Below are 24825 nucleotides of genomic sequence, written 5' to 3' on the forward strand. Positions count from 1 at the left end.
CACCACTAATTATTCTATACACAACAATCCTGAGCTATCTATGCATATGTGCATCTTTTGAGCTTATATAATGCACAGTTATGTATTCAACTGTTTTCCATTCAACAATATGGGGTGGAAATTGTGATTTTTTTGAAAACATGATAATTTCTGCAAAAGTGTCATTCTTTTTTCAAAAACGAACTGTTCTTTGAGGAGTTCATATATATATATATATATATATATATATACACAATATATTTTGGTCATATCCATTTTCTGCCTTTCCAATAACCTCCAGATTCTCCCAAATGCTCTTCTCTCCTAATTTCATGCTTTCTTTTATTTTATTTTAACCCTTTCAGTCTAGTTAGGGCTGCCACTATGTCCACAGATTGAGGCCATCAACTGGAGTATGAGCCACCTATCAGTGGCCATACCTACAAAGAGAAAAAAACCAATCCCTCTTCCAGTAGTGATCAATCACCAATAGTTTCTCAGGTAGGGTGTGGTCTGGTGAGCTCTTCCTCCACCTTGCCATTCTTAATAATTTTACATTAAGGATACTTGATTTTTTATTCTCTCCTTGACCCTGTATATTTCATTGTGGGTATATGTTTTATTTATTGAGACTATTTTGTTTACACAACTGATGCTCATTTGAGAATCTAACCTGCTTTCTTCTGAAGGGAAGTGAAAAAGAAGTGGGTCTGGGGAATATGGATGTGGGGGTATTGGGAGGAGTGGAGGGAGAGAAACTGGTAGGGATGCAATGGATGAGAGAAAAATAAAAACAAAAAAGAACCTATGTAAGTAGACAAGGCATAAAAAGAAACTAAAAATTATCCCACACTCTACCTCTTATAAATGAACTCTTGAAATATGTAGTGTAGATTCATTGAGAACTTTGTTGGCAGTAATGCAAACTTCAGCCAGATGAGCAAAGTTGGCCAGTATGCATCACATATTTTCCATTTGACAATCAGCTACTCATAAAGGCTTATCAATAAGTAGACACTTGAACAATGATGACATCATGTCCTCTTGTCTACACATTCTTTAGTTTGTCTATTACCCTGGTAATGTGAACTTGCTTGTGTGGTCAGTAGTTAGGCCTATCTCCTCAGAGAGACATTCTTCCTATAACTGGGTCAAGGACAAACATATTGAAAGCATTGGGATTAAATTGCCAACTCTGTCTATTGACAGCAATGAATGACCATGGAAGAGTTCTGGTCTTTAGCTAGATTTTCTGTTTGAGGCAGAAGGTCTTTAATGCCTTTTCTGACACTGACCTTGGCAGCTACAGACATATAGGCCTTTCTGGGAGGAGACTCCTTACTCTCCACACCTGGTACAGCTTTGGGCACCAGCTGCAGGAAGCCCCACAGTGCTGGCCCTGTCTGGGCTCTGGCACAGTGGGTGAGTGCTTGCTTTGGGTGAGAGATGACAGCTCTCATGTGGGGGAGGAGCCTATGGTGCTGAAGGGCTCTGGCTCCAAAATACTGCCACCCTGAGTGTGAGTTCACTTTCTTCCTGAAGGCAGAGACAGGTACCTGTTCTGAGGCCATCAGCCTTGGGAACTGTACTTACAAGGAGACCTGTGATGGCACTGTCTTCTCTCAAGCTGTGGCATCTACTGTTGCTGGCCTGCTGTACTCTCCTTCCTGGTGAGTGTGTGTTCTTGTGTGAAGGTCTTAGGTACCAGGGACACAGGTATATAATACATACTTGACTGTGCTCAGGGGTGGCACAGTGCTGGTGATGTTGATGCCTCACTTTGTATGTGTTGTTTCCTTCTAACTTTGACATCATCAAGGCAACCATTTGGATTCTGTAACAATGCAGAGTATTTACTATTGAGAAATCTGAAAAAAGGGAGGGATTAGGATGAATAGCGAAGATGAGATTTCCTCCCTGTCCTCTTCTTCTTTCTCTTCCTTCTCCTCCTCCTCCATTTTCTTGACAAGGTTTCTTTGTGAAGCCCTGGATGTCCTGGCACTTGCTCTGTCAACCAGGCTGGCTTTGAACTCAGAGATTGGACTGCCTCTACCTCCTGAATACTGGGATTAAAGGCAGGTGGCACCATGCCCAGCTGAAGATGAGGTGTCTGTAAAGCATTCCAAATGAAATACAGACTGTCATCCCTATATTTATTTACTTTTGTTGTTTTTTGTTTTGTTTTTATTCCTGAAGATATGGCTCTTGGGAACTTCGTGAATTTCCTGGGTGGTGATAATAAATGTGAAGGCCAAGTACACTTGCAATATCATGGGCAGTGGAGCCTTATGTGTGGGGATGGCCTGGGCGAGCTGGAGGCTTCAGTGATCTGCAGAGAGCTCGGCTGCGGCTCTGTGAAGACTATGCTCCGGTACATTTTGACACCTGAAGAAATGAAGCAACCTTGGCTATATGATGCCCAGTGCCGTGGTGAGGAAGCCACCTTCTCGGAGTGCCTCCTGGGGTCCTGGGGGCCTGTCAGTGGCTGCCAATGCCAGTGTGTGGCTGCGATTATCTGCACTGGTAGGTTAGATGGAGACCCTGAACTCCTCAGTACTTGGGACTCCTTTCTCTGTCTTGGTCATGGAAGTATTGGGTCAAATGTCCAGGGAAGGGTCTGGCCTGTATGAACATACATTATGCTCGGAGTCTTAAAAGGGCTGGGTTTTCATCTTCTATAGACACTTTCCCAGTAACTTTAAATAATATCTTTACGTTTTAAAAAGTTAGCTACTTCCCTTGTTAATAGTGACTACTAGAGAAAACATTCCCGTTTTCAGAATGCATAAGGCCAAGACTTTGGCCACATGGTGTAGGAGACAGGAGTCCTGGCTCATTCCGCCTAGAAGGATGGGATTTGCTACCCTAGAAAACAGCAAAGGGTGGGAACACGTTCAGGAGCACCTTGGACAATGACTCAATGTGGGGTAGTCAGTGCCTATCCCTATCCCTGTGTTTGCCCCAGGGTTAGGATAACAAGACTCAGTTTCTCTTCTCTGCTGCCAGGTGGTACCACACGACAAATGGGGCTGGTTGATGGCAGCAGTCCTTGTGCTGGGATTGCACAGGCCACTGGGATTTCCAATTTCTCCCTGAGATGTGACTTGCATGAGAAGGAGGCTGGCGTTGTGTGCAGACAGCTGGAATGTGGCACTGCTCTGCAATGGTCCAGAGCCCACCATGGAACCAATGGGTATCATGAACGGAAGTACCTTACGTGCCAGGGAACAGAGTCTGACATTTTACATTGCCTGATTGATGTGAACTTCCTAGAGCAATGTGACCTTCTGACCTACACCCAGATTGTATGCACAGGTAGGAGCACCCATGCTGAGTATTTTAGTCTTCATATTGTGTATATGGATATGAAGAAAGGAGCCTGAGATACCTGCTTCACAGTAGTGTCAATAGAATCCTTACCCAATATTTGTAATGGAAAACAATCCACTTTGCCACCAAGAAGTAGTTATGGGAAACTCTGATGTGTCCCCTGAAAGTTGTGCTCATTACCTTTTCTAGAATACAGATGGCTGTGATTCCCTAGAAACCAAATGACCAGAAGGTGTGTTCTCAGAATCCACATGGAGTCTGAGGCTTAATGGAAGGCAGAAAAGGAGATCAAGGTCATTGGTCCATAGATTCCAGCACTTACTCTGTGGTCCTCTGTGTTAAGACTAAGGACAATGTTCCTGTATCCATTCTTTCTTGGGACCAAGTGGCAGTTGTCAGGTCATATCACCCAGTGACTGCATGGAGCTTTCCCTGACCTCAGTTGCTTCACTCCAGTGTTTGTCCAAAGGACCCATGGAGATCTGGCTGGTGGGTGGTAAGCACCCCTGGGAGGGTTCCCTGAAGGTTCAGTGAGGACTGACCTGGGGCACCATCTGCAGGCTGATCTGGTTTGCTCATGGATCACATGGTTTTCCAGGAGTTAGTGTGTGGTGGTGTGGTGTACACATCTGGGAGCTCTTAGTTTGGTTAGGACTCAGTAGAAGCAGGCTTTCCACTTTGTGGCAACAAATTACTGATCTCTTGTTCATTAGATCTGGACATTGATGTGGCCATGACCAGAATGCTTCACTAATTTTTTCAGGGGAAAGTGAGTCAGGTTATGGACTGGCAGGGTGTGACTTGATGTGGTCAGGGTCTGGGATCTGGGGTCTGTGCTGTGATGACCATGGAAAGCTGGACAAGTAACTCAGGACTCATGTCCTCTGACTCAGGATCCTTGGTCTCCTTCTCATCTTTTCTAGATTTTCAAGTTTGTTCACCCTTGTTCATCTTTGGATTAATGTCTGCTCAGCTCTCATAGATTTGAGAAATAGGTAGCTAGTGTGTTTTGAGTGGTGTCAATGGTTCTGTACATTTGTACATGAGACCCTTGTTTTTTTTTTTTTTTCTTTTTTCTTTTTTTCGGAGCTGGGGACCGAACCCAGGGCCTTGCGCTTGCTAGGCAAGCGCTCTACCAGTGAGCTAAATCCCCAACCCCCATGAGACCCTTGTTAACACATGTCCTGTAACTCCGTCCTGTGTGTTTTTTCCCATGATGAGCTCCTTTTGTACATACAGCTTTGATCCTTTTGTGCACACAGGTTCAAGTTTGTTTCATCTCAACCTCTGTTTTCTGCTTTGTGCTTGTGCTTTGGTGTCACATTTAAAATCTGACATCACAAGCCCAAAGCCCTGTGGCTTGGCTGCCTGTTTTCTGCTGTCCCTTAGCACTGTGTCCAGGACTTAGCGGGTCTTCAGTCACTTTGTTTCTGGTGTGGGGAGGACTTAATCCACATATTCCACATGGATATTCAGTTTCTCCAGAACTTTGTTTATGACATTGTTCTTTCTACACAAATGGTCATAGCCCTTTAAGAAATTTGATGACTATGAGTGTGTGTGTGTGTGTGTGTGTGTGTGTGTGTGTGTGTGTGTGTGTGTGTGTATGTGATGATTTCTCTACTGTTATTTCTGCTCCACTGGTCTGTGTTTAGCTTCAGTGCTTTGGTTCATGTAGCTCTGCTGTTAAGTTTTGAAATGAGAATGCAGGCATCTAGCTGCTCATATGGTTGTGGGTCTTTGGGAATCCTCATCTCTACAAGAATACTAGGATTAACATTCCAACTTTCCAAGAACCTGCTTAGGTTTAGATAGGGATGGCATTGCATCTGTAGAATGCTTTGGGTGATGTCATCATTATCTTAGACCATGCCATAAGCCCTTGATATGAGGTCTACTTGTAGGCAGTCTATAGAGACATTTCTTGATTAATGATTGATGTGGGCAGTGCCACTTCTGGTCAGGTGATCCTGGGGTGTATAATAAAGCAGGCTAAAGAAGCCATGGAGAGGAAGCCAGTAAGCAGTGTTTCTTCATAGTCTGCACTTAAGCTCCTGCCTCCAAGTTCCTGCTTGAGTCCCTGCCTTGACTTCCCTTCATGATAGATTGTAAGCTATAAGGTGTTTACAGCCCCCACCTCCAAGGTTCCTTTGGTCATGGTGTTTTATCATAGCAGTAAAACCATATTAGAACAAAGAATTGGTACCAGAGAGTGGGACAGATCTGCTCCTATTGTTTTTGGGGTACTTGTAGATGGAATTTGAATTTTGGGGCTAGAAAATCATTGAGTACTCAGGGCTTAGTAGGCTGTGGTGGGAGCTTGGAAACTAGGGATGCTGAAAGGATATAGACAGTGGAGCCAGGTTTGGAAGATTTTAGAGGGAAGCAAAGACTCTGCCAGGCTATTTATGTAATATTTTGAAGTAAGAATCTGTGGTCAGCTAGACCAGGAGAATCAGCTGTGATTAGAATTACTGAGTTGAGATTTTGCTTTAGTAGGACAATTGATTCTGGTTAGATGGTGTGGAGGAATCAGCTGCAATAAAAAGAGACCAGCATCTTTGAGGCAAAATCTCTGGGGAGCATTTCTTCAGGGTCAGAACACAGAATCTGTGGTCTGGAAGGAGGGTAGGGTTAAGGCTGCATAACATGCTGGCTTCTAGACTTGATAATGTATAAAAGCCTCCTCAGATGGTCTTTTTTTTGGCAGCATGAGAACCATATCATAGAAAGAAGTTGAGGCTTGGTGCTATGTGGCAGGATTAGTGTCTCTGAAGACAGTCTAATACAGGCTACTGGTGGAGATTCAGTCCAGTTGCTAGAATTTTTTGAGATGCCAGTATGATGAGGTGGATGACCACAAAGGACAGAAACAGCTATGGCATGGGTCTTGAGCCTATGAGGCAAGCTCTGTGTGCGTTGGAGGGCAGATTACAAGTGGATGTTCCCAAGCCCATTGGAGCTAGAAGATCATGAGTGAATCCCAGCTGTCTTACCCAAGTTGGAATGGCTAAGATCAGCAAAATAAAGGACAGGAAATTCTGGTTACATTGTAGGGAAAGAGGAACCCTTAGTCACTGTTGGTGGGAATGAAAATTGGTGTGGCCACTATAGAAATCAGTATGGAGAATCCTCAAAAAGCTACAAAGAAATCTATGATATGATCCAGCTCTACCATTCTTTGGAATATGCTCAAAGGACTTGACATCCGCTCTGCAGATACGTACTCAGCAATGGTCATTGTCACCCTATTCCCAAGATCCAGGAATGGGAGCAACCTAAATTGTCCTTCAATAGATGAAATGAGTGACGAAAATGTGTGTTAAGGATACAAAGTGGAATACTGTTCTGCTGTAAATGAAAATAAAATTATGGTATTTGCAGGTAAATGGATGGACCTAGAAAAGATTATATTGAGTGAGGTAACCGAGACCCAGAAAGAGAAATGCTATGTATTCTCTCTCACCTGGGGTTTCTAGCCTCCAAACTTCAGATGTGAGCATGCAACATGGACTAGCCACAGGAACTAGGAAAGTGTGAGGCACTGTGGGTGGTGGCAAGGGAGTAGTGCTGTTGAGGGAAATAGCAGGATACAGTTGAGTCTGAGTCTGAGTTGAGAATGAGTCTGGAAACAGAGAAACTGGAAGGAGGCTCCAACTGGACAGGAAGGAGGGGGGGTCAATACAGAAAGACAATGAAGGACGAAGGACAGTTAACACTAAAGTTGTTTGATAAAACTTCAGAGCATCATATGCTATATTTGCCTAAAACTATATCTTTTTTTTTTTGGTTCTTTTTTTCAGAGCTGGGGACCGAACCCAGGGCCTTGCGCTTCCTAGGTAAGCGCTCTACCACTGAGCTAAATCCCCAGCCCCCTAAAACTATATCTTAAAGGAAGTTATAACACGTGGGTTGACAATACTCTCCACAAGAACCATGGACTAATAAAAACCTAGTGTGAGGCACCAGAAACCTCTTTTTGAGTGGTTCAGGGTACTCCAGGTGACTTCCAAAACAATATAGGCCATTGCCGTTGTCCTTGGTTGCCTCTCAAAAGTTGTAGGTAAGCCCCTGTTGCTGAAAACACAGCACATTTAGGCCACAGGACTTGATTATTGGAGTCCTATCTAAGCTTACAGCCTCTTCTCTGCATTTTAGCCTCCATGCTGTCTGTACAAGCTGCCAATTAATAGTCTACTGAGATGTGACACCTATGAAGCACACCAATGACCAGTGTAACAAGATTTCAGTAAGGTACATTAAGTGGCACTCCCATGTAGGTTGTAACCAACAGCTACACAGCTAAACTTAAGGTCCACTCAGCAGGAGGGAACATAACCTAGCCAATGCCAGGGCTAGTGAGGTCATAGATCTTAGGAGAGAGTCTAATGAAGGGACTCGTGCACCACTGGGTGTCCCCTTCTGGGCCCCTGGTTAGGCACTGACTTCAGCAAAACACCAATTGTCAACAAAAAAAGATCTTTTATTAAGCAACATAGAGTCAGGGTGGCTGAATCTGAATCAGGCAGAAGCAGCAGCAGGTGGCTCAGCTGGAGTGGTTTTTACGAGGGAAAAAGAGGGGAATCCTGTGCTAGGGTTATGAGATAATTCTATTTTAAGTAAAACATTAAAAATATTAACATCACTGTGGTTATTTAGTTTCAGGGGTTTCCTGACTTTTAGAGTGTCTGTTTAGGGCTTTGGTTTAAACAGACGTGTTTGCCTCTTACTGGAGTTGGCATTTCCCCTTATATCTGTTAATATTGTTCCATTGTTTGGTGTCTTTGTGTCTCTAACATGGTTTGGAGAGGCTCTTCTGTTCATATCTACCGGCCTTGTAAATGCCTCTCATGTTTGGATGTCTGTCCCTTTCCTTACATGAAGGAATTTTCTGCTACAATTGAACAGATACTGTGTGTAATTATTTAATTTATTTTAAATCTCAATTCCTTCTATCTCATGAATTCTTAGGCTTGGTTTTCACATCTCCTTGGAGACTGTGACCATGTTCATTTCTTTTTTCTTTTTTTTTTTCCGGAGCTGAGGACTGAACCCAGGGCCTTGTGCTTGCTAGGCAAGCGCTCTACCACTGAGCTAAATCCCCAACCCCAATTTATTTTTTCTTTATTGAAGCATGGGTGTGCCCTTGAACTTGAAGTTTTCAGTGGTCTCTGTTCTGCTTGTCTAATCCTTTGGAGGTGTTCTTCAACGGCTCATTCTTTGCTCCACTCCATTGTTATCTAATTTTCGCTCTGAACTTGGGTTTCTCATTGGTGTTCTGATGTTCCAGCTGATGCTGATTTTCTCACCCACCATGCTGACTTTCTTGTCTGTCTCCATCATTCTTCACAGGTCTAACTTCCTTCTTTTACCTCATTATTCTGTAATTTATCCATAGCTTTTATCTCAGTAGTTGAAGAATTACAGCATTTTAGTTATTTTGCCTTTCTATTACATTTATCTATACCTCTGTGCTACAATTTGTGAATCTATTGGTTTGGACTACTCTTCCAGTTTTAATGGGAGTCTTACTTTTTAATTGGATATTTTATTTATTTACATTTCAAATATTATTCCCTTTCCTAGTTTCCCCTCTGGAAACCCCCTATCTCATCTTCTCTTCTGCTTCTATGAGGGTGCTCCCCCACACACCCACCCACCAACTCCCACCTCCCTGCCCTGGGATTTCCCTACACAGGGGCATCGAGCCTACCCAAGAACAAGGGCCTCTCCTCATATTGATATCTGACAAGGTCATCCTCTGCTACATATGTGGCTGAAGCTCTGGGTCCCTCCATGTGTACTCTTTGGTTGGTTTAGTCCCTGGAAGCTCTGGGGTATCTGGTTGGTTGATAATGTTCTTCCTATGGGTTGCAAACACCTTCAGCTCCTTCAGTCCTTTTTCTAACTCCTCCATTGGGGGACCCCATTCTCAATCCAATTATTGGCTGCAAGCGTCTGCCTCTGTATTTGTCAGACTCTGTCAGGAAACAGCTATATCAGGTTCCTGTCAGCAAGTACTTCTTGGCATCTGCAATAGTGATTGGGTCTGGTATCTGTATATGGGATATATCCCTCAGGTAGGGCAGTCTCTGGGTGGCCTTTCCTTCAGTCTCTGTTCCACACTTTGTCTCCATATTTCCTCCCTTGAGTATTTTGTTCCCCCTTCTAAGAAGGACCAAAGCATCCACACTTTGGTTTTCCTTCTTGAGCTTCATGTGGTCTGTGGATTGTATCTTGGGTATCCCGAACTTTTGGGCTAATATCCACTTATCAGTGAGTGCATACCATGTGTGTTCTTTTGTGACTGGGTTACCTCACTCAGGATGATATTTTCTAGTTCCATCCATTTGTCTATGAATTTCATGTAGTCATTGTTTTTAATAGCTGAGCAGTACTCCACTGTGTAAATGTACCACCTTTTCTGCATCCATTCCTCTGTTGAAGGGCATCTGGGTTTATTTATTTATTTATTTATTTATTTATTTATTTATTTATTTATTTATTTATTTATTTATTTTTTATTAACTTGAGTATTTCTTATATACATTTCAAGTGTTATTCCCTTTCCCGGTTTCCGGGCAAACATCCCCCTCCCCCCTCCCCTTCCTTATGGGTGTCCCCCTCCCAACCCTCCCCCCATTGCCGCCCTCCCCCCATAGTCTAGTTCACTGGGGGTTCAGTCTTAGCAGGACCCAGGGCTTCCCCTTCCACTGGTGCTCTTACTAGGATATTCATTGCTACCTATGAGGTCAGAGTCCAGGGTCAGTCCATGTATAGTCTTTAGGTAGTGGCTTAGTCCCTGGAAGCTCTGGTTGCTTGGCATTGTTGTACTTTTGGGGTCTCGAGCCCCTTCAAGATCTTCCAGTTCTTTCTCTGATTCCTTCAACAGGGGACCTATTCTCAGTTCAGTGGTTTGCTGCTGGCATTCGCCTCTGTATTTGCTGTATTCTGGCTGTGTCTCTCAGGAGAGATCTACATCCGGCTCCTGTCGGTCTGCACTTCTTTGCTTCATCCATCTTGTCCAATTGGGTGGCTGTATATGTATGGGCCACCTGTGGGGCAGGCTCTGAATGGGTGTTCCTTCAGTCTCTGTTTTAATCTTTGCCTCTCCCTTCCCAGCCAAGGGTATTCTTTTTCCTCATTTAAAGAAGGAGTGAAGCATTCACATTTTGATCATGCGTCTTGAGTTTCATTTGTTCTAGGCATCTAGGGTAATTCAAGCATTTGGGCTAATAGCCACTTATCAATGAGTGCATACCATGTATGTCTTTCTGTGATTGGGTTAGCTCACTCAGGATGATATTTTCCAGTTCCAACCATTTGCCTACGAATTTCATAAACTCGTTGTTTTTGATAGCTGAGTAATATTCCATTGTGTAGATGTACCACATTTTCTGTATCCATTCCTCTGTTGAAGGGCATCTGGGTTCTTTCCATTTTCTGGCTATTATAAATAAGGCTGCGATGGACATAGTGGAGCACGTGTCTCTTTTATATGTTGAGGCATCTTTTGGGTATATGCCCAAGAGAAGTATAGCTGGATCCTCAGGCAGTTCAATGTCCAATTTTCTGAGGAACCTCCAGACTGATTTCCAGAATGGTTGTACCAGTCTGCAATCCCACCAACAATGGAGGAGTGTTCCTCTTTCTCCACATCCTCGCCAGCATCTGCTGTCACCTGAGTTTTTGATCTTAGCCATTCTCACTGGTGTGAGGTGAAATCTCAGGGTTGTTTTGATTTGCATTTCCCTTATGACTAAAGATGTTGAACATTTCTTTAGGTGTTTCTCAGCCATTTGCCATTCCTCAGCTGTGAATTCTTTGTTTAGCTCTGAACCCCATTTTTTAATAGGGTTATTTGTTTCCCTGCGGTCTAACTTCTTGAGTTCTTTGTATATTTTGGATATAAGGCCTCTATCTGTTGTAGGATTGGTAAAGATCTTTTCCCAATCTGTTGGTTGCCGTTTTGTCCTAACCACAGTGTCCTTTGCCTTACAGAAGCTTTGCAGTTTTATGAGATCCCATTTGTCGATTCTTGATCTTAGAGCATAAGCCATTGGTGTTTCGTTCAGGAAATTTTTTCCAGTGCCCATGTGTTCCAGATGCTTCCCTAGTTTTTCTTCTATTAGTTTGAGTGTGTCTGGTTTGATGTGGAGGTCCTTGATCCACTTGGACTTAAGCTTTGTACAGGGTGATAAGCATGGATCGATCTGCATTCTTCTACATGTTGCCCTCCAGTTGAACCAGCACCATTTGCTGAAAATGCTATCTTTTTTCCATTGGATGGTTTTGGCTCCTTTGTCAAAAATCAAGTGACCATAGGTGTGTGGGTTCATTTCTGGGTCTTCAATTCTATTCCATTGGTCTATCTGTCTGTCTCTGTACCAATACCATGCAGTTTTTATCACTATTGCTCTGTAATACTGCTTGAGTTCAGGGATAGTGATTCCCCCTGAAGTCCTTTTATTGTTGAGGATAGCTTTAGCTATCCTGGGTTTTTTGTTATTCCAGATGAATTTGAAAATTGTTCTGTCTAACTCTTTGAAGAATTGGATTGGTATTTTGATGGGGATTGCATTGAATCTGTAGATTGCTTTTGGTAAAATGGCCATTTTTACTATATTAATCCTGCCAATCCATGAGCATGGGAGATCTTTCCATCTTCTGAGGTCTTCTTCAATTTCTTTCCTCAGTGTCTTGAAGTTCTTATTGTACAGATCTTTTACTGGCTTGGTTAAAGTCACACCGAGGTACTTTATATTATTTGGGTCTATTATGAAGGGTGTCGTTTCCCTAATTTCTTTCTCGGCTTGTTTCTCTTTTGTATAGAGGAAGGCAACTGATTTATTTGAGTTAATTTTATACCCAGCCACTTTGCTGAAGTTGTTTATCAGCTTTAGTAGTTCTCTGGTGGAACTTTTGGGATCACTTAAATATACTATCATGTCATCTGCAAATAGTGATATTTTGACCTCTTCTTTTCCGATCTGTATCCCCTTGATCTCCTTTTGTTGTCTGATTGCTCTGGCTAGAACTTCAAGAACTATATTGAATAAGTAGGGAGAGAGTGGGCAGCCTTGTCTAGTCCCTGATTTTAGTGGGATTGCTTCAAGTTTCTCTCCATTTAGTTTAATGTTAGCAACTGGTTTGCTGTATATGGCTTTTACTATGTTTAGGTATGGGCCTTGAATTCCTATTCTTTCCAGGACTTTTATCATGAAGGGGTGTTGAATTTTGTCAAATGCTTTCTCAGCATCTAATGAAATGATCATGTGGTTCTGTTCTTTCAGTTTGTTTATATAATGGATCACGTTGATGGTTTTCCGTATATTAAACCATCCCTGCATTCCTGGGATGAAGCCTACTTGATCATGGTGGATGATTGTTTTGATGTGCTCTTGAATTCGGTTTGCCAGAATTTTATTGAGTATTTTTGCGTCGATATTCATAAGGGAAATTGGTCTGAAGTTCTCTTTCTTTGTTGTGTCTTTGTGTGGTTTAGGTATAAGAGTAATTGTGGCTTCGTAGAAGGAATTCGGTAGGGCTCAATCTGTTTCAATTTTGTGGAATAGTTTGGATAATATTGGTATGAGGTCTTCTATGAAGGTTTGATAGAATTCTGCACTAAACCCGTCTGGACCTGGGCTCTTTTTGGTTGGGAGACCTTTAATGACTGCTTCTATTTCCTTAGGAGTTATGGGGTTGTTTAACTGGTTTATCTGTTCCTGATTTAACTTCGATACCTGGTATCTGTCTAGGAAATTGTCCATTTCCTGAAGATTTTCAAATTTTGTTGAATATAGGTTTTTATAGTAAGATCTGATGATTTTTTGAATTTCCTCTGAATCTGTAGTTATGTCTCCCTTTTCATTTCTGATTTTGTTAATTTGGACGCACTCTCTGTGTCCTCTCGTTAGTCTGGCTAAGGGTTTATCTATGTGGTTGATTTTCTCAAAGAACCAACTTTTGGTTCTGTTGATTCTTTCTATGGTCCTTTTTGTTTCTACTTGGTTGATTTCAGCTCTGAGTTAGATTATTTCCTGCCTTCTACTCCTCCTGGGTGTATTTGCTTCCTTTTGTTCTAGAGCTTTTAGGTGTGCTGTCAAGCTGCTGACATATGCTCTTTCCTGTTTCTTTCTGCACGCACTCAGCGCTATGAGTTTTCCTCTTAGCACAGCTTTCATTGTGTCCCATAAGTTTGAGTATGTTGTATCTTCATTTTCATTAAATTCTAAAAAGTTTTTAATTTCTTTCTTTATTTCTTCCTTGACCAGGTTATCATTGAGTAGAGCATTGTTCAATTTCCACGTATATGTGGGCATTCTTCCCTTATTGTTATTGAAGACCAGTTTTAGGCCGTGGTGGTCCGATAGCACGCATGGGATTATTTCTATCTTTCTGTACCTGTTGAGGCCCGTTTTTTGACCAAGTATATGGTCAATTTTGGAGAAAGTACCATGAGGAACTGAGAAGAAGGTATATCCTTTTGCTTTAGGATAGAATGTTCTATAAATATCTGTTAAGTCCATTTGGCTCATGACTTCTCTTAGTCTGTCGACATCACTGTTTAATTTCTGTTTCCATGATCTGTCCATTGATGAGAGTGGGGTGTTGAAATCTCCCACTATTATTGTGTGAGGTGCAATGTGTGTTTTGAGCTTTAGTAAGGTTTCTTTTACGTATGTAGGTGCCCTTGTATTTGGGGCATAGATATTTAGGATTGAGAGTTCATCTTGGTGGATTTTTCCTTTGATGAATATGAAGTGTCCTTCCTTATCTTTTTTGATGACTTTTAGTTGGAAATTGATTTTATTTGATATTAGAATGGCTACTCCAGCTTGCTTCTTCTGACCATTTGCTTGGAAAGTTGTTTTCCAGCCTTTCACTCTGAGGTAGTGTCTGTCTTTGTCTCTGAGGTGTGTTTCCTGTAGGCAGCAGAATGCAGGGTCCTCGTTGCGTATCCAGTTTGTTAATCTATGTCTTTTTATTGGGGAGTTGAGGCCATTGATATTCAGAGATATTAAGGAATAGTGATTATTGTTTCCCTTTATATTCATATTTGGATGTGAGGTTATGTTTGTGTGCTTTCATTCTCTTTGTTTTGTTTCCAAGACGATTAGTTTCTTGCTTCTTCTAGGGTATAGCTTGCCTCCTTATGTTGGGCTTTACCATTTATTATCCTTTGTAGTGCTGGATTTGTGGAAAGATATTGTATAAATTTGGTTTTGTCATGGAATATCTTGGTTTCTCCATCAATGTTAATTGAGAATTTTGCTGGATACAGTAACCTGGGCTGGCATTTGTGTTCTCTTAGGGTCTGTATGACATCAGTCCAAGATCTTCTGGCCTTCATAGTTTCTGGCGAGAAGTCTGGTGTGATTCTGATAGGTCTCCCTGTATATGTTACTTGACCTTTTTCCCTTACTGCTTTTAATATTCTTTCTTTAATTTGTGCGTTTGGTGTTTTGACAATTATGTGACGGGAGGTGTTTCTTTTCTGGTCCAATCTATTTGGAGTTCTGTAGGCTTCTTGTATGTCTATGGGTATCTCTTTTTTTAGGTTAGGGAAGTTTTCTTCTATGATTTTGTTGAAGATATTTACTGGTCCTTTGAGCTGGGAGTCTTCACTCTCTTCTATACCTATTATCCTTAGGTTTGATCTTCTCATTGAGTCCTGGATTTCCTGTATGTTTTGGACCAGTAGCTTTTTCCGCTTTACATTATCTTTGACAGTTGAGTCAATGATTTCTATGGAATCTTCTGCTCCTGAGATTCTCTCTTCCATCTCTTGTATTCTGTTGGTGAAGCTTGTATCTACAGCTCCTTGTCTCTTCTTTTGGTTTTCTATATTCAGGGTTGTTTCCATGTGTTCTTTCTTGATTGCTTCTATTTCCATTTTTAATTCCTTCAACTGTTTGATTGTGTTTTCCTGGAATTCTTTCAGGGATTTTTGTGTCTCCTCTCTATGGGCTTCTACTTGTTTATTTATGTTTTCTTGGAATTCTTTCAGGGATTTTTGCGATTCTTTCAGGCATTTTTGCGATTCCTCTGTGTAGGCTTCTACTTGTTCTCTAAGGGAGTTCTTCATGTCTTTCTTGAAGTCCTCCAGCATCATGATCAAATATGATTTTGAAACTAGATCTTGCTTTTCTGGTGTGTTTGGATATTCCGTGTTTGCTTTGGTGGGAGAATTGGGCTCCGATGATGCCATGTAGTCTTGGTTTCTGTTGCTTGTGTTCCTGCGCTTGCCTCTCGCCATCAGATTATCTCTAGTGTTACTTTGTTCTGCTATTTCTGACAGTGGCTAGACTGTCCTATAAGCCTGTGTGTCAGGAGTGCTGTAGACCTGTTTTCCTCTCTTTCAGTCAGTTATGGGGACAGAGTGTTCTGCTTTCGGGCGTGTAGTTTTTCCTCTCTACAGGTCTTCAGCTGTTCCTGTGGGCCTGTGTCTTGAGTTCACCAGGCAGCTTTCTTGCAGCAGAAAATTTGGTCTTACCTGTGGTCCCGAGGCTCAGGTTCGCTCGTGGGGTGCTGCCCAGGGGCTCTCTGCAGCGGCAGCAACCAGGAAGACCTGTGCCGCCCCTTCCGGGAGCTTCAGTGCACCAGGGTTCCAGATGGTCTTTGGCTTTTTCCTCTGGCGTCCGAGATGTGTGTGCAGGGAGCAGTCTCTTCTGGTTTCCCAGGCTTGTCTGCCTCTCTGAAGGTTTAGCTCTCCCTCCCACGGGATTTGGGTGCAGAGAACTGTTTATCCGGTCTGTTTCTTTCAGGTTCCGGCGGTGTCTCAGGCAGGGTCCTGCCGCTCCTGGGCCCTCCCCCACGGGAGCCCAGAGGCCTTATACAGTTTCCTCTTGGGCCAGGGATGTGGGCAGGGGTGAGCAGTGTTGGTGGTCTCTTCCGCTCTGCAGCCTCAGGAGTGCCCACCTGACCAGGCGGTTGGGTCTCTCTCTCACCGGGTCTGGGAGCAGAGAGCTGCTGCGGGCCAGGATCCGTGGGTGTGGGACTTCCGGTAAACACAGAACGTGCCCGGTCCTAGAGAAATTCTGCTTCCGTGTGTCCCAAGCTCACCAGGCAGCTTTCTTGCAGCAGAAAATTTGGTCTTACCTGTGGTCCCGAGGCTCAGGTTCGCTCGTGGGGTGCTGCCCAGGGGCTCTCTGCAGTGGCAGCAACCAGGAAGACCTGTGCCGCCCCTTCCGGGAGCTTCAGTGCACCAGGGTTCCAGATGGTCTTTGGCTTTTTCCTCTGGCGTCCGAGATGTGTGTGCAGGGAGCAGTCTCTTCTGGTTTCCCAGGCTTGTCTGCCTCTCTGACGGTTTAGCTCTCCCTCCCACGGGATTTGGGTGCAGAGAACTGTTTATCCGGTCTGTTTCTTTCAGGTTCCGGCGGTGTCTCAGGCGCAGGGGTCCTGCCGCTCCTGGGCCCTCCCCCACGGGAGCCCAGAGGCCTTATACAGTTTCCTCTTGGGCCAGGGATGTGGGCAGGGGTGAGCAGTGTTGGTGGTCTCTTCCGCTCTGCAGCCTCAGGAGTGCCCACCTGACCAGGCGGTTGGGTCTCTCTCTCACCGGGTCTGGGAGCAGAGAGCTGCTGCGGGCCGGGATCCGCGGGTGTGGGACTTCCGGTAAACACAGAACGTGCCGGTCCTAGAGAAATTCTGCCAACTTGAGTATTTCTTATATACATATCAAGTGTTATTCCCTTTCCCGGTTTCCGGACAAACATCCCCCTCCCCCCTCTCCTTCCTTATGGGCGTTCCCCTCCCAACCCTCCCCACATTGCCGCCCTCTCCCCATAGTCTAGTTCACTGGGGGTTCAGTCTTAGCAGGACCCAGGGCTTCCCCTTCCACTGGTGCTCTTACTAGGATATTCATTGCTACCTATGGGGTCAGAGTCCAGGGTCAGTCCATGTGTAGTCTTTAGGTAGTGGCTTAGTCCCTGGAAGCTCTGGTTGCTTGACATTGTTGTACTTTTGGGGTCTCTAGCACCTTCAAGATCTTCCAGTTCTTTCTCTGATTCCTTCAACAGGGGACCTATTCTCAGTTCAGTGGTTTGCTGCTGGCATTCGCCTCTGTATTTGCTGTATTCTGCCTGTGTCTCTCAGGAGAGATCTACATCCGGCTCCTGTCGGTCTGCACTTCTTTGCTTCATCCATCTTGTCTAATTGGATGGCTGTATATGTATGGGCCACATGTGGGGCAGGCTCTGAATGGGTGTTCCTTCAGTCTCTGTTTTAATCTTTGCCTCTCCCTTCCCTGCCAAGGGTATTCTTTTTCCTCATTTAGATAAGGAGTGAAGCATTCACATTTTGATCATCCGTCTTGAGTTTCATTTGTTCTAGGGATCTAGGGTAATTCAAGCATTTGGGCTAATAGCCACTTATCAATGAATGCATACCATGTATGTCTTTCTGTGATTGGGTTAGCTCACTCAGGATGATATTTTCCAGTTCCAACCATTTGCCTACGAATTTCATAAACTCGTTGTTTTTGATAGCTGAGTAATATTCCATTGTGTAGATGTACCACATTTTCTGTATCCATTCCTCTGTTGAAGGGGATCTGGGTTCTTTCCATTTTCTGGCTATTATAAATAAGGCTGCGATGGACATAGTGGAGCACGTGTCTCTTTTATATGTTGAGGCATCTTTTGGGTATATGCCCAAGAGAGGTATAGCTGGATCCTCAGGCAGTTCAATGTCCAATTTTCTGAGGAACCTCCAGACTGATTTCCAGAATGGTTGTACCAGTCTGCAATCCCACCAACAATGGAGGAGTGTTCCTCTTTCTCCACATCCTCGCCAGCATCTGCTGTCACCTGAGTTTTTGATCTTAGCCATTCTCACTGGTGTGAGGTGAAATCTCAGGGTTGTTTTGATTTGCATTTCCCTTATGACTAAAGATGTTGAACATTTCTTTAGGTGTTTCTCAGCCATTCGGCATTCCTCAGCTGTGAATTCTTTGTTTAGCTCTGAACCCCATTTTTTTTTTTTTTTATTAACTTGAGTATTTCTTATATACATTTCGAGTGTTATTCCCTTTCCCGGTTTCCGGGCAAACATCCCCCTCCCCCCTCCCCTTCCTTATGGGTGTTCCCCTCCCAACCCTCCCACCATTGCCGCCCTCCCCCCATAGACTAGTTCACTGGGGTGAACCCCATTTTTTAATAGGGTTATTTGTTTCCCTGCGGTCTAACTTCTTGAGTTCTTTGTATATTTTGGATATAAGGGCTCTATCTGTTGTAGGATTGGTAAAGATCTTTTCCCAATCTGTTGGTTGCCATTTTGTCCTAACCACAGTGTCCTTTGCCTTACAGAAGCTTTGCAGTTTTATGAGATCCCATTTGTCGATTCTTGATCTTAGAGCATAAGCCATTGGTGTTTTGTTCAGGAAATTTTTTGTAAGGTTTCTTTTATGCATGTAGGTGCCCTTGCATTTGGAGCATAGATTTTCAGAATTGAGAGTTCATCTTGGTAGATTTTTTCTTTTGATGAATATAAAGTGTCCTTCCTTATCTTTTTGGATAAGTTTTGGTTGAAAGTCAATTTTATTGGATATTACAATGGCTTGTTTCTTGGGACCATTTCCTTGGAAAATTGTTTTCCAGCCTTTTACTCTGAGGTAGTGTCTGTTGTCACTGAGGTGCATTTCCTGTATGCAGTAAAATGCTGGGTCCTTTTTACATATCTAGTCTGTTAGTCTAAGTCTTTTTATTGAACAATTGAGTCCATTGTTGTCTTCTTAATATTTCTTATATTAAGGAAAGTGATTGTTGCTTTCCGTTATTTTTGTTGTTAGAGGTGGAATCATGTTCACAATCTTGTTAGCTCCTGATTCCTTAAATGCTATCATTGTCAATGCTTTTCAGAATCTTTTGATTTTACCATGTCCCTTGTTCTAGGCCTTGCTTTTCTTTCTGATGTGGAATGTTTGTTTTTTTTGTGAGCAAGGGTTTTAGGTTTCCCACACATCCTTCTTTTCACAGTCCTTTTGTGAGTCTTAGCTAATTCCTAATGAGGGATAGTGTTGATCTTGTCTCTTCCAGGCCTGGCTTTTTCCTAGCTCAGTGACCTTTTGATACATTTGAAGCTTTGGCATTTATTCCTGCCTTCTCTTTTTCCTAGCACACACTGGAAGATTACTGGTGACCAATGGGATCAAACATCTTCAGATCAGTTGTGACTATATTTACTCAGGATCACATCCTCCATGTCCAGAGTAGTTTGGGACCAAATTCTCATGAGACCAACCCATGTCCATACCCTGTCTTTATGTCTGCATAATCTTCTTACTGATGACCACTGTATGTGATCTTCTTTATTGAATGAAAGCTTTATGAAGAATACATTTGCCTTCCTCCCCAGCAAATCATATCCTCTCTGGGAAGTATGTTTCCTGGTGTCTTCTCCCTGTGCCTTATGGGTTAGGTTGCATACTTTTGTTAGTAACTGTTGTCTCAGAAGTCTGGACCCACATGAAGTTCTGACAAAGTTTGTAATCTACTGGTAAACATTGTATTCAGCTGTAACCGTAATCCTCATAGTGTCACAGTAGAGAACAGAACCTCTTAGTGCTCTGTGTGAATAGACTGCCTGATTCTTCCAAGTATATTGGTCCCAATTTTCCTGGACTTTTAGGCACTGTTAAATGTGATGTTAGGGCAATGGCAGTATAGTGTGGGAGTTGGTGACCAGGATATGGCAGCTCAACCAAAGTCTGAGGTTTCACTGAAGATTCCCAGTTCAAAGTGGATCCGCCTTTACTATCTGTCTTCACTATGGCTGGGTCCCCTCTCCTTCCTCAGGTTGGATGTCAGACTTCACTTCTCTGACTTGTCTCCCTGGCCATACTTCTTATTCTTTCACACCTAGAAGCCCTATAATCTCCCTGAGCACTTTTTTGGGCACGGCTACAGCTTCTTTCCAGTTGAAAAGCTCACACAACTCTCTACTTTGTTAGCTGTATCGGTAGGAATTTCTGTGAACCTCTGGTGGGGTGAACTGGCAGTTACATTATGAGAAGATCCTAGAAAAGAAGGAAAAGGTGAAATGATAAAAATTTTAAGTTTGTTTATTAATGACTAACAAATTTTGGAAAGACCCTGATCCTTAGGGAAATCTTCTATTCGAGGTAAAGAACAATAATTGCTGTCATGTTTTACTCTGATTTCATGAGGCACAGCCATTGAAGTCTCGCTGCATGGCTTCTTGCCCTCCTTCCACCTGGGGTTGCACTGGGTACCAGCTGCAGGAAGCGCCACACCACGGATGCTTTCTGGGCTCTGGCACAGTGAGCAAAAGCCTTTTTGATTTACAAATGACAGCTCAGATATAGGGGAGGCTCCCAGAATGCTTACAGGCACTGCCCCTAGAACAGCAACACTCTAAACTAGAGCCCGCCTTTTGCTTGGAGTCAGAACAAGTTCCTGAACTGAGACTATCGGTTTGGAGAGCTGATGCTGCAGTGAGATCCAGAATGACACTATTCTCTCTGTCTCTGTGGTTTCTACTGTTGGCTTGTTGGACCCTCCCTACTGGTGAGTGTATACTGCTGTTTACAGATTCTGTATACAAGGGATGCAGGTGTGCAAAATATTGCCATCCAAGGTCAGTGACAGAATAGCACTGCTGACGTCTGATGCCTCATTTCTTTGTGTTCATTTCTGCTAAGTAAGGTTCCTCTAAAATAACCATTTTGATTCTGTGACAATTCAGAATATTCATAGTGAGAGGATATGAGAAAAAGGAGTAACCATGATGGATAGCAAAGATGAGCTTTCTCACTAAGAAGCATTTTGAATGAAATTCTCAGTATCTTCTTCATCTAATTCATGTCTCATCTTAAAAGGATTGGTTGGGGAGGATTCCCTGCATCTCATAGATGGTGCAAACCAATGTGATGGCCGTCTGCAAATAGAACACAGTGGGCAGCAAGGCCTTGTGTGTGGTGACCACTGGGCCATGCAGGAAGCATCAGTGACCTGCAGACATCTTGGCTGTAGCCATGCACGTTCAACCTTCCAGTATATTTTGAGGCCTGAAGAAATGAGTTCACCTTGGCTGTTTGGTACCAACTGCAGTGGTGAGGAACCCACCCTCTGGGCATGTTCCCTCGGGAGCTGGGGGTCCCTCAATGACTGCAAGTGCCAGTGTGTGGTGTCAATTGTTTGCTCAGGTGAGTCAGATGAGGGCTGCTTAAATCCCAGACTTCCCATTCCTTGGGAGTAGAGGCATTGAGACAAGTATCTAGAGAAGGAGGGGGTATCATTGGGTGTGAGCACCTTGCCCCCAAAGAGTCCCAAGGAGAGACCATGGGGGATGCTTACCTTCTCTGTTCTTAAGAAAATCAGTTCTCACTCTCCTTATTCTTCTATCCAATAACTTTTCCTATCTATATTTTAAAGTCAGCCATTAGGTCTGTTTATCACTGCTTTACTAAGATCACCTCAGGGAGCACTGTCATTGTGTACTAGGCCTAACTCAAGTCAGGAAGACTTGACTCATTAGTTTTTGAAGAAAGGGCCCCATCCCAAGTGATCCCATGAGTTGCTGTCTTTGCTGTGCACACCTAGTCCATGAAAGCATTCTGGAAGGATAGGCTCCGTTTACCTGTTATTTCAGGGTAGTACTAAAGGCTGGCAATTCTGCCAGGGATCTTGTGAAATTACATCAGATTAAAAAGTCACTCTGTAGACCCTGATCATGTGTCCTTGGAAGAAGCTTTTAGGAATTGGTTTTTTCCCTGTGCCACCAGGTGCTAATTTTCAACAAGTCATGCTGGCCAGAGGTGCCAGTCCATGTGCTGGATCTCCTGAGTTGTTAAGTGGGTCTTCCCTACTCCTGAAGTGTGACCTACAGAAGGAAGAGGCAAGTGTCTTGTGCAGACAGTTGAAGTGTGGCACCGCTCTACAGTGGTCCAAAACTCACCGTGGAAGTCGAGAACAGAAATTTGTGTCTTGCCAAGGAACAGAGGCTGAGATTTTCTTCTGCAAGATCAATGTGAACTTTATAGAGCAGTGTGATCTTCTATCCTACACCGAGGTGGTGTGCACAGGTAGGAATGTCTGATGATGAGTATGTTAGTGTGGATATTGGGTATCTGATTATGAAGGAGATCAGGCCTCTGCCCCACAGTCAATAGAATCTTTTCTGTTTATCATGGTTGATGCCATGCTACTGGTGTACTGGCTACACATTGATACTGGGAGGCATTGAAATATCCCTGGCAGTCAAATCTGCAGATGGTTCTGTTCTGCACAGGGTTTCTTTCCACTCTGGACCTTGGAGTTGAGGGGATGTTAGATCACTTTTCATCTACTCTGTCTACTGAAACATAGGTGTCTATTTTTTCCTTGAAGTAAAGAGAGAACATTTGTGGTCAGAATCTGCATGGAGTCCACCCATGATTTGAAAGACAGCAAGAGGAGGGATCCTTGGTACTTTTTCTGTTTTGGTCTCTCTGCTAGGCCTGGCCAGATTGTCCTGTGTCTTACATCATTCCTCTCTGGGAACTGGATACTAGCCAGCAGTTTACTTCACCTCAGGAGCCTGCACAGAGCCTGCCTGACCTCAGTTCCTGCTGTTCAGTGTCTGTCCCAAGAATACATGGAGTCCAATTAACAGGATGTGAGCACCCCATCTAACATGCTGAATTAATCTGCTCCTGGCTTGCCTGTTCTCCTGGGAGCTGGGCTTTGGGGTGGCCACACTCACATTCAGAAGTCCCTACTTTGGCCTGAATAGAATGGCCTTCCACTGTTTTGTTACTGACTTGCTGTTGTCCCACTCTCCGAGGGGGTGTGGAACTATTGTGGCCATGACCAGAATATTGTACTCACCTCCTCCAAGGCCTGAGTCAGCTTAAAATCTGGTGGGCTAGGGTATTGTGTTGGTTAAAGTCCAGGGTCCGGCTGATGAACTTTGATCATTGTGGACAGCTGAACAGTCAGCCAGGGAGAACATTTTCTGCTCTGAAGGATTTCTTTTGACCTCCCAACCTCCTTCTTCTCTAGTCTTTCATGTTTGTTCACTTTTGGACACATTTGGAAAATTGCTCATCTCTGTCACAGATTTCAGAATAGGGGTTAATTTTTTTGGATATTATTGATGTCTTGGAATAGTCTGTATGACAGACCTTGTTACCACATGCCCCACAGCCTCACCAAGTACACTGTTTCTCCTTGTCATGAGGTCCTTTTGAATACATAGCTCAACGTTATATGGTTGTGGGTCTTTGGGAACCCTCATCTCTATTAGAATGCTAGGATTTACCTTCTAACTTTCCAAGCACCTGCTCAGGTTTTGATAGGTGGCATATGCAGACCTTTAAGATCATGTCCTCAGTCCTTGATATGAGATCGGTACTCCTTTATGTAAGTTTTGGGTAGTTTCCTTCTAAGAAATGTATTCTATGAAATAATTAACATATATTGAACATTTGTATTTAAGGAATACAGTCTAACACGGCAACTCAGGATCTAATGTACACTGGTCTAGTCAGGTTAACTGGCATATCTGTCACCTCAGACACAACTTTTTGTTCTGAACATTTAGCACCTTATCCACTAGGTATTTTGAAGTCTTCACTAGTTGTGGAAACTATGGTTGTCCTACTACTTTAGTGAATTTTATGTCTTTTCTCTGTCCAGCGGTTCCATGATGTCTCTTTATTTCTTTATTAAATTGAGTATTTCTTATTACATTTCAATTGTTATTCCCTTTCCCAGTTTCCAGGCCAACATCCCCCTAACCTCTCCTCCTCCCCTTCTATATGTGTGTTCCCCTACCCATCCTCCCCCCATTACCACCTTCCCCCAACAATCACGTTCACTGGGGGTTCAGTCTTAGCAGGACCAAGGGCTTCCCCTTCCACTTGTGCTCTTACTAGGCTATTCATTGCTACCTATGAGGTTGGAGCCCAGGGTCAGTCCATGTATAGTCTTTAGGTAGTGGCTTAGTCCCTGGAAGCTCTGGTTGGTTGGCATTGTTGTTCATATGGGCCCCTTGAGCCCCTTCAAGCTCTTCAAGTCCTTTCTCTGATTCCTTCAATGGGAGTCCCATTCTCAGTTCAGTGGTTTGCTGCTGGCATTCGCCTATGTATTTGCTGTATTCTGGCTGTGTCTCTCAGGAGAGATCTACATCCAGTTCCTGTCAGCCTGTACTTCTTTGTTTCATCCATCTATTCTAACTGGGTAGCTGTATATGTATGAGCCACATGTGGGGCAGGCTCTGAATGGGTGTTCCTTCTGCCTCTGTTTTAATCTTTGCCTCCCTATTCCCAGCCAAGGGTATTCTTGTTCCCCTTTTAAAGAAGGAGTGAAGCATTCACATTTTGATCATCCGTCTTGAGTTTCATTTGTTCTAGGCATCTAGGGTAATTCAAGCATTTGGGTTAATAGCCACTTATCAATGAGTGCATACCATGTGTGTTTTTCTGTGATTGGGTTACCTCACTCAGGATGATATTTTCCAGTTCCAACCATTTGCCTACGAATTTCATAAAGTCATTGTTTTTGATAGCTGAGT

At 43.4% G+C, this 24825-nt stretch overlaps 1 protein-coding gene across 6 annotated transcripts in view; it reads left to right on the forward strand.

The window, feature by feature from the left end:
- Window positions 1-1420: 1420 nt before the first annotated feature.
- Window positions 1421-24825, forward strand: part of LOC120093064 (scavenger receptor cysteine-rich domain-containing protein SCART1-like) — an 80803-nt gene continuing 57398 nt past the window's right edge. Inside the window, exons 1-4 of one of the 6 annotated variants that reach the window (XM_087590770.1) lie at window positions 1421-1649; window positions 2176-2502; window positions 2986-3294; window positions 7113-7148. In XM_087590770.1, the coding sequence (XP_087446896.1) occupies window positions 1586-1649; window positions 2176-2502; window positions 2986-3294; window positions 7113-7148 (736 nt within the window). In that variant the 5' untranslated portion in view covers window positions 1421-1585. 6 annotated transcript variants of the gene reach the window in all.

This window comes from Rattus norvegicus, chromosome 1 (genome assembly GCF_021556685.1).
Source record: "Rattus norvegicus strain SHRSP/BbbUtx chromosome 1, alternate assembly SHRSP_T2T, whole genome shotgun sequence".
Classification (NCBI taxonomy): Eukaryota; Metazoa; Chordata; class Mammalia; order Rodentia; family Muridae; genus Rattus; species Rattus norvegicus.